Source organism: Tyto alba, unplaced genomic scaffold (genome assembly GCF_018691265.1).
Source record: "Tyto alba isolate M040663 unplaced genomic scaffold, T.alba_DEE_v4.0 Super-Scaffold_45, whole genome shotgun sequence".
Taxonomy (NCBI): domain Eukaryota; kingdom Metazoa; phylum Chordata; class Aves; order Strigiformes; family Tytonidae; genus Tyto; species Tyto alba.
The window spans coordinates 4,648,054-4,658,173 of NW_024881321.1; the positions used below are offsets into that span (position 1 = coordinate 4,648,054).

Below are 10,120 nucleotides of genomic sequence, written 5' to 3' on the forward strand. Positions count from 1 at the left end.
CTGGAGGAAGGAAAATCAATTGCTGGCTCAGATGTCTCCCTTAAAACTTTCAGGATGCTAACACGGTTGGTGGATCTTTTCCCACTCGCAGTCCTTGGTCAAGGGCAGTTTATTGGGATGCTGAGGAGGGCTTTCACTTGCAATGAAGTTAAATATTTTACACTTACTCATTTTAAGCTTGGGTATGAAATTAGGGGAGTCTGTGATTCTCAAACTAGATGTTACTGCAAACGTGTAACTCTTTAAATTTAGGCGGTGTAGCATCTGGATGCAATTTCAGGTTTTGAGTTACAACAGACCTCGCTTGACGCTGTGAGGACACTTTGAAACTCAGTGGATGTGCCCAGGACCAGGGTCCTTCATCCCAACTGCATTGCTAGATGGTCATCGATGGATGATCTCAGGAAAAAGGATGCCACACATCCCTCTCCAAGCACCAAAATTGCTTTAAGATGGCTCATACTGCCTTACAGAATGCTCTCTGACCAGTAAAGAGTGGATTATCTCGGTGTTTGTCTATGTCCAGGTACATGACACAGACCTTATGTTTTGTTTTGTCAGCATTAGAATTGGTAGAATCATTATAATTCTCACTAAAAACAACTGGGGTTGATTTAGCAATTAGGTGCCTGTAAAAGAGAAAGAGGATATGCTCAGAGGAGCCTGTGAGAACAGCTCCTTGTTTGTCTTTTGATCTTACATGGTTATCTTCTTGCTTTTAAATGCAGCCTTCTGTCTCCTGTGCAGAGCGCACAGCATGATACTTCTGTGTATGCATTGCGATTAGAGATACTGTCAGGTTATTTCCAGAACCCCAGTAGGGTGTATGTATTCTTTCTGCTGAATATTTATTTAGTTATGCTTGCACATCTGGCAAAAAAAAAAATTATATATATTTACGAATATAGCACTTCATTTCACTAGCATCTTGCATAGCTTTCCCTTCTATCTGTTTTTCATGGAACTAAAACCCAGTTCCTACTAAACCACATTATAGATGCAAATAACTTCACTATGGGGGAGGAAAAGCACACATTTAGGAAAACTGATAGAGTAATATCTAGTAGCAAGAGGTTCTTCAGTTTAGCAGAAGTATATGTATTGAAATCTGCAGAGTTCAAACTAGAAATAAAATACGTGTTAGCCTTTGGAGCTGAGCATTAAGTTCTCAATGTTTCTTTAAATCAAGATCCTAGCTACAAGTTTGGGGCTAGAAAAGGAAGTTGGCTGAGATTCTGTGATCTTTATTTAGACTGTCTGAACGTGATGATTTTTTTTTTTTTTTCCCTCCCCCTTTTCCCCCTTTGGTCCTTTGTCTGTTGAAAAAAATAATTACGACTTACTGTGGTGAAAAAAAAATAATTGGCCAGGTTCTCCAGCCTATCTTCTACCTTTACTGAGATGAAGAAAAAAATCATTATCTATTGAAATAAATAATCCTTTAATCCTTGCTGTCAACTGCAGCCAGAGCTTCCCTCTTCAGGTTATCAGTTTAGAACAATTTTGTGTAAGTTTTGATACTGGGGGAGGGGGGGGGGGGGTTGCTGTCACTACACAAGTAGTTTTGAGTTTATGAATTTTAAGGCAGAATAGCACTTTGCCATTTATTGACCATTTTTAGATGACAAGTGAAATGTAAAGTCACATGTCATGTAGAATCTAATTACTGTAGTCTTTTCTCTTCAGTATTTAACAGATTATTTTTTTAACCTCTTCAGTACTTTTAGTTGAAAACTGTAGTTGAAGCCTACAGGATCTGAGCATGTCTGTAGTGTAAGATGAAAGGATGCTGTGACAGAAATCGCTGTTTTCTAATACGGTTTCTGGTGTGGTCTCTTTGCAACAGTCAAAAGATGAGAATTATTTTAAGTTCAGGAGATGCTTGTCTGGTTAGGGCTTTTAATGTTGGCATGTAAAGGGGAGCATACGTTGACAAGGTACTTGAAAGATAAATGTTTTAAGTGAAAGAATTTTTCTGACACACATGGAGAAATATGCCAAACCAGACTTTTGTAGAGACAAAATGATTCTGTGCTGCAGCTTACCTCATTATGTGCTTAAGATGAAAAGCACTTTTTTCAAGTGCATGAGTAAATTGAGACAAGAGGAAATTATTTAGTGGTGAAACAGTGCCTAAGAGCTGAAACACTACAAAAGGTGAAGCATGCTGAAATGTCTTTGACTACCTATATGTTTCAACTTAAGCAGTTCATTTATTTGGGGATCCCAGATGCTGATGCGCTACTTGTTTAGCAGCGTCTTGTATTCTGCCCTTCTTATTTCTCAGTAATCCATCTCGAATCTTTTTCAGTTATGAGGTTTATGAACCCCTGGGGTATTCCACAGACACGTAGGCTTCCAAAGCCTGGTGTTTGGTGTGAGGGGACTCTCAACTGATGCCCCTTGTCCCTTCTCCAGGGCTATCGGGGGTATGAATTAGTCCAACCCGGTGCAGACCCAGAGTGGCTTTACAGAAATGGGGAATTCTTGCAGCCTTTCTCACCTCTGCTCCCAGGAATGTAAATTTGTAAGCTTTTGCAGGAGTCTAATACCGTGCAGTGTCTGTTAATAAGGTGTTAAAAGAGAAAATAGACGGTTAAGAGATTTTGAGTAACACAGGAGTCATCTTGACTCCCTTCTGCTGTAAGGGAGGGCGAGTGAGTCAAAATAACATAATCTGAGTGAAGTGCATGTTGAATGTCATGGTGAGGAGGCAGGAGGGGACACAAAGCAATGAGCAAGCGACGGGAAAGGGCGTTTGGAGGATTATTTTCCTTAAATCTTCCGTAGATTGTTTTATTTCATAAGTGATATATTTTTAAAAAGCAACAGCAAAGCCACAGCCTTTAAATATGGAGCTCAGTCTCAGTCCTTGTCGGGCAGATGACGGGTTGTTGAGGCAAGAACATCAGGGATTACTGGTGCTCTCTCCCTTCTCCCTGCCTCAGTTTTGGGGATGGAAGTAGTACATGTCATGTTTTTTATTTCCTAGATGGATCTGAGAGCTCAGAGCTTTTTCAGCCATAAAGGGACACTTCTGGTTTGCTTTTTTACAGAGTGGGCAAAAGCAGAACATGCATATTAATATGCAGTCCTACTTAGGCAGCTGACAGCTTTCTGTTGAATCACAACTCAGCTTGTAAGGCGTCTAAAAATAAATGAAGGAATTTGCTAAAAGCCCACTGAAGTTAATGGAAGATGGTTAATGAGTTTAGTGGGAATTGGGTTTAGGATCATACCTGTATCATGAAGACATATTATTATACATTAAAGAGGGCAATGTTATTTATTGTTAATTTAGTCGGAGAATCTGTCATAAGTGGAATGATGGCATTTAATGATTACCAATCATTATGGCAGCAGCAACAATCATCTTGGAATGTATCCATGACTTTATTTTCACATGTACGAATGAAAATACATACAAATGTCTGCTGTCTATCCTGCAACAGCAAAGCAGACTTTTCAAGGGTATGTCTGTTCAGGCATGTGAGTTTGCTATCTTCGAACGTGTTATTTTCTAAAGAGCGAATTAGCAGAGATAGGAGTTTTTACACCTGCTCTGCCCTTTTCTGGTTAAGAGCTTCAGGGGACAGATTGCCCCTGAGCTTGTGTCCAGCTGCAGTTTTGTTAAGTCTAACATCCTGAGTAACTGCCACAGCAAGGAGTCATTTGAGACATTACTGATTTTCAAGCCCAACCCTTCATAAAACATTAATTTAGATGAAGTCTAGGACAGGAATTGTTACAGATTCCGGTACAGTTGATGTGCTTTTGGAGCAGTTTATTAAATGGCTCACTTGATCGCTGAATACGATGGGTACCAATCTTGTGTAGTAAGTAACCTCTGCAAAGAAAGTGGTTGGTTGAGGTGTAAGTACAGTGTACGGTTGGTTACTGGTGTTTGTCCATCAGGAGCTGGGAAGCTGGAGCCTGATGCATATGTTTTAATGTGTTGCTTCTAATTTACTTGCTATTAAATTTGCAAGTCAATACAGGCAAAGGTTGGTTTGTTGGTGGTTTTGTTTTTTGGTTTTTTTTTTTTTTTTTTTTTTCCCTTTGGTTTATTTTTTTTTTTTTAAAAAAAAAAAAACAAAACAAACCCTCCCATTTAATTTTCAGCCTTTTAGGCACCATCCTGTGCAACTTCCCCAGATACCCAGAGGGCGAGATGAGAGCTGTGCCCTTGTGGGGTGTGTATCTGATGTGGTCCTGGGAAAGGGGCTATGAGCAACTCTTAAATGTGACCTCTCTCGTGAATAGGATTAGTTTGTACTACTCTGCTGGTGTTACTGAATGAAAGAATAGTGGACTAGGACAACACAAATAATCTAAGAAGGATGATGCAGATACGCAAGTGCTAGATTTAGCTTTAAGGTGATTATTCTGTGCACCCTGGCTTTCCTGCTTCTCTGGGAGCAACACCTGTGACATGTTTGTGACTCCTAGTTCTTGGAGGAGTTTGCTGTAGATGTTTTTGACTTTATTTGTGTGCCTTTAAGTCATGTAATACCTGATGAATGTGCAGGTGTAGAAAACAGTGGGTATAGAGGTCGGCTGTTTCTTGCGGCAGTGTTTTGTAGTGGTCTGTTCAGCCTGGGGTCTCCTAAACTGTTACTGGTAGAGAGGATCACTTGGACTGGCCGTGACTGACACGGGAGAGGGCAACATTTGCTCGGGAATATACCGCAGTTAAGTGGGAGAAGAATTCTTCCTAGGTTCTTAATGCATGTGCTGCAACTTTTAGGACTGTAAGTGCTGTACGGTACAATCTGAAAACGAGCGAATAGGCATTTTCCCCCTTACTGTAGAAGGATATCAGCTGGCTTGCTAGAAATCCGCAGGTTTGCACTGCGTGCGCTTTTTGCGGATGATCTGATGGCTGAATATTTTTTTTATTTTTTTTTTTTTCCCCCCCCCCTTCATAAATGGTTTTACGAGCCAGTAAGGCCCGCGTCAGGGATGAAGAGGGGTCATCGCCGCTCTAGCCGATCTGTCGTTCCCTCTGCAGCGCCCGCCCTGCCCTCGCACAGGCGAAGCGGGCAGAGCTGCGGGTACGGCTTTAGTTCCCCGGGGCTAAAATCGGGCCGGGGCCGTGGCCGTGGCCGTGGCCGGGGCGGGTCTCGCCCCGTGGGCGGGTGGGCAGCCGTGGGAGCCGGCGCTGCCGCCTGCCCGTAGGTGGCGGTGTCGGCGCGGCCACGGGCGGCCGGCAGCCCGCCGGGCTTCCCCGCCGCTCCCCACCTCCTCCAATTATTATTATTAATAATATATTTTTTTTTTTAATTCTTAAATTCTCCTTCTATTCTAGCGGGTGGGAATCGGGCACGGTGAGCCGCGCTCCGGCAACCACGCTTTAGTTTCGCTGGTGTTTGTGGGCAGACTGTACACACTCCCCCCCCCCCCCCCCCCCACGCGTGCGGGGCCGTCCCGCGTGGGCAGGCAGGGCGCTGTCGCCCCGGGGGTTTGGGGGGGGGGGGGCTGCGCGGCGGCGGGGGGGGGGGGGGTGGTTTGTGGGGAAGGAGAGCGCTCCCTAATGAGATGCGGGGAGGGGGCGTGGCCCGGGCGTCGGCGCAGCCAATGGGCGTCGGCGCCGCCGCATAAATTATTGGGGGGGCCGGGATGGCCAGGTTTTGTGCGGCGCGGCGGAGCGCTGACCTCGGAGCTGGCCGAGCGCAGCCCCGCGCCCCGCAGGGTCCCGCCGCCGCCCGGCGGAGCTGCACACCCCCCCCCCCCCAACCCACCCACCCCAACCCTCCTCCCCACACCGCCCACCCACCCCCCCCCCCACACCCCCCCACCCCCAGACCCGCGTCCGGAGAGAGGGAGAACCGATTTCTCCGGGGAACGTTTCTGGCCGCGATTGCATGAATGCCCAATGTTGTAGACCGGTGGCAATGGATCTAGGAGTTTATCAACTCAGACACTTCTCAATTTCTTTCTTATCGTCCTTGCTGGGCACCGACAACTCATCCCTGAGGCTCGACAGTAGGTAAATAAGTGTTGTGTCCGACCGGCGGGGCAGGTGAACGCCGGGCTGGCTCCTTTGTCCGGGGGAACCGCAGCGGCGGCGCCGGCCGCCTCCCCGGCGGGGCTGCGCTCCCCGGCGCCCGGCAATTCAGCTCCGGCTTTGTGGTCTGATTTTTTTTTTTTTTTTTTTTTTTTTTTGGGGGGGGGAGTGCTCAAAAATGTCGGGATATTTGATCCGGCTGCGGGCGGGGGGGGGCTTCGGCTGGCTTCACAGGTTGCTTTGCTGCATTGAAGCATCCCGGTGAGGCGGCGGCAGGGCAGCGTGAGGATGACTTTCGCAGCCAACTGGCTACCAATGCCCGCGTCTCGTAAATAATTCAGCCGCTGTGCTAATGTTGTGTGTCTTTTTTTTTTTTTTTTTCTCTCTTTCTTTCTCTCTTGCAGCTCCTCTGGTGCGAGCGTGGTAGCTATCGACAACAAAATCGAGCAAGCGATGGTACGTACCCATTGGGGCATAAAACCTTGGTCATGTTTAAAAGCAGTAAACAATATGGGGATGCGGCGGGCGATGGTTAACCCGTGCGCGGACGCGTTTTTATAGCGGGGGGGGGGGGGGGGGGGAGCACGGCTTTGGTTTTGGAGGCTTTTTTTTTTTTTTTTTTTTTTGCGCGGTGGTAGTTGTTTTATTGATCACAGGCTTCCTGCGGGGGGGGGGGGGGGAAGAAATAAGAAATATGCACGTTTCTCTATCGATGCCGGGGAGGGAGTGACGGCATCGCTTTGGGCTCCCGCCTCCCCAAACGATTGATCCCGGCTTCGTGCGGCGGGGGAGGGGCGCCGCTGGGGCAGAAAGCGGCATTTGTTTGGGGCGACGGGGGGGTTGTAATAATTTTTGCGGGAGTGTTTTGAACTGCGTTTCTTTTTTTTTTTTAAAAAAAAATTTTTTTTTTTTTTTTTTTTTTTTTTTAAACTCCCGTCGCGCATCCCGCGCCGGGCCACCCCTGCCAAACGGGGGCGCATCCCCCCCCCCCCCCCAGCCCCCGCCCCACTCCGCGCACTGCAGCCGAAGGCAATCGGCCTCCTCCCCGTGGCGGCCGCTCACGCTGCCCGGGGCCGCCGGTCCGTGTGTCCGTCCGTCCGTCCGTCCCCCCCCCGCCCTGCCCCCGGCGCGGTCCCGCCGCGCTGCGCCTGGGGCCCGGCCGCCCTTTGTTACTGGAGCGGTGCCGGGCGCCGTTCTCACGGGAGCCTCTGCCGACTGTTGCTAGGCAAACTCCGAGCCTTTAACTCCCGGCTATAAATAACTCGGCCTCTCATTGGCCGCGGCGCGCTCTGACGTCACCCGCGGCCGGCGGGAGGGAGGGAAATGCGGCAACCTGCGCTGAGAACTGGCTGCAGCCGGTGCGCGGGGGGGGGGGGGGGGGGGGCGGGGCTTGGCTGCCCCCCCCCTCCATCACCCCCAGCCCCATCTCCGGGCCACGCGTGTGCGGCGTGGGGGCCGGAGGCAGCGGGGTTGTGACCCCCGACCCCCGGCACGCCTTGGGGTGGCTGCAAAAGCAGAGGCCGTGGGGCTGGCCCCAGGAGCAGGGAGGGGAGTTGGTGGTCCCGGGTGGGGATGCTCTCCAGCACCCCAGCAGATCGAGCCGGGATCACACCGGATCCCGCCGCATCTCCAGCTGAGCTGGGTGGGAGCCCGGGCCCTGCGCCGGGCTCTGCTTTCCTAACGCGCACCCCTTCTTCTGCGTTTCAGGATCTGGTAAAGAGTCACTTGATGTACGCGGTGAGGGAGGAAGTGGAGGTCCTCAAAGAGCAAATCAAAGAGCTGATAGAGAAGAACTCCCAGCTGGAGCAAGAAAACACCCTGCTAAAAACACTTGCCAGCCCGGAGCAGCTTGCCCAGTTCCAAGCACAGCTGCAGACTGGTTCCCCGCCTTCCTCTTCCCAGTCACAAGGAACGACACAGCAGCCGGCTCAGCCGGCGTCACAGGGGTCAGGGCCATCAGCGTAGTTGGAGATGTCATTGCCATCGTGATCGCTGGCTGCTGGACTGCCCAGAGCGAGGAGGACTGGGGGGAATCCGCCGCAGCCGCCTCCCATCCATTTCAGTGCACGCTGCAGCCCAGACCGAGGACTCCATGCCCTGCACACGTCAGGAGAGGCTTCTCCCCCCCCCCACCCCGTATTACGCACTCATTTGTCTCTCTCTTCCCTCCCTCTTCCCCCCCCTTTGGCTTGAAGGAGTCTTTGTCCTTAGGTTGATTGAGTAAAATAAACTTCTTCCAGAGAATTAGCACAAGTACACTGGGGACTTGAGCAGCTTCTGCAAATGCCTGAGAAACGAAGCTGCGTGCCTGATTTTTTTTTTTTTTTTTTTGTTTGTCTGTTTGTTTTTAAATCTTCCATTCATCCAGTGGTATAACTGATACAAGTGCTTTTCAAGCTTGGAAATATGAAGAAATAGACTGGAGTAAAAAGCGATGGCTCAAACCCCCCCATAGTGCACCGGGGTTCCAAAGTGAGGACTGGTGCATAGGATCTAAGGAAGAGGGAGAAAGGTAAATTCAGTGTTTAACACTTAATTGTCACCTGAAACCTTAAGTGCAAATATTTGCACCGTTTTCTGAAGCAGTGGACAGGTGCATAAAGCTGTATTATATATAGAAAGCAGGTAGGTGACATACAGTTGGGTCATAGGATAATTACAATGAAGGTTATTTGCCTACTGTATATTTGTGTATTTAGTGTAATTACTTTGTAAAATAGAAAACTGTAACTATTTAGGTTGTACAGATTGAAGTTTAGTTGTTTCATTGGCTGATCTGAAGTTTGGAAAGTTTTTTTGTTTGGGTTTTTTTTTTTTTGTTTGTTTGTTTTTTTTTTAATGCTACATAAATAAGAATGCACCTACGCAACTGTTCAGAATTTGGCAGATTTATGCTGTTTGTGTAACTTCTGAAGTTCCCTGGCTGCTGATTATCTTGAAGTAAATCTTTGTTCATTGTAGTTTGGTTCAAGACAGGAAAAACCACTCCAAAAATTATCAAACCCTGCTAGCAAAGAATTTAAAAAAAAAAAAAAAAATTGGATTTCCCAGTATGGATTTTTTGCATATGATCTGTATAGTAGTATGCATATGTTTTTGTGCATGTTCTCTAAACAGTTGTAACACGTCAATGTATTTAACTGTTGCACTTGTCAACTTTCAATAAAGCATACAATGTTGATAAATCACTGTTTGTATATTGTGCTAATGTTAACTGCAATCACTTTCAACATGTTGCACTGCAGTTGTACATGAGCAGGGGAGGTCAGGAAGCATAGGTCTGGGTGCAAGATCCTGGATGTCAGCTTCAGAGCTTTAGTTTCAGCAAAAAAAAATGCAGCTCCTGCTTCCCACAGTTTCTTAAAAACGCAGCGTCAAGTCGAAGGAAGGAGTGGGGGGGGGAAGGAAGTAGGGGGCCTGACTAAGCAAAGCTCCTTGTTTTGGTCCAGTTTTGCACAGTCAGGACTGCTGGGTGCCTTCTATACGTTGAGTAGTAGATAAGCAGGAGCACAGACATCTGCCACGGACGTATAAATCTCACGCAGCTGCTGTTCCCCAGCAGCAAACTGTACCCTGGCCGGCGCAGGGGTCATCCCTGGCTGGCAGCAGCTCCCACACCCTTAATTCCAGGTGGCAAAGGCAAGGAGCTACTACAGCTTCCCCAGCAGGTCAGCCGTAACGCCGCCTTCTCTCAGACTTCCCGCGACGAGACCAGGCTCAAATCATCACGTCCAAGAACGTCTCGCTTTTACGCCCACAGCCCTTGCCTCGATTATTTCGTGTTTTATCTCGTGAGTTGAAATTGTGCGAACTTGGCACGTGGTGTTAGTTCTGCCTTCTGAAATTGTTGAGAAGAATTTCCACTTCTCTCTGAATATAAAAACTTGCCCTTCAGTTTGAGAAATAGTATCTTTCCTCTAGTAACGATGATTAAAATACAACTGAATCTAAACCTACAAATCCGTAGGTGAATGACTAGATAGCCTGCAGCCGGGGGAGTGAAGGAATCTGCAATTTTACAGTGCTGGTGGTGAGGATGTGACTCCTGGATACTTTAGAGTATTCACAATTAATGAGATAAAATGGTCAGTACTTCGAGTAGTAGGACTGTAG

At 48.0% G+C, this 10,120-nt stretch overlaps 1 protein-coding gene across 6 annotated transcripts in view; it reads left to right on the forward strand.

Moving 5' to 3' along the window:
* Positions 1–9,192, forward strand: part of TSC22D1 (TSC22 domain family member 1) — a 98,434-nt gene extending 89,242 nt beyond the window's left edge. For 3 of the 6 annotated variants that reach the window (XM_042805853.1, XM_042805852.1, XM_033006637.2), the window contains 2 exons: positions 6,412–6,463; positions 7,715–9,192. In XM_042805853.1, the coding sequence (XP_042661787.1) occupies positions 6,412–6,463; positions 7,715–7,972 (310 nt within the window). In that variant the 3' untranslated portion in view covers positions 7,973–9,192. The other 3 variants (XM_033006640.2, XM_042805854.1, XM_033006639.2) reach the window with 3 other exon arrangements.
* Positions 9,193–10,120: the final 928 nt, after the last annotated feature.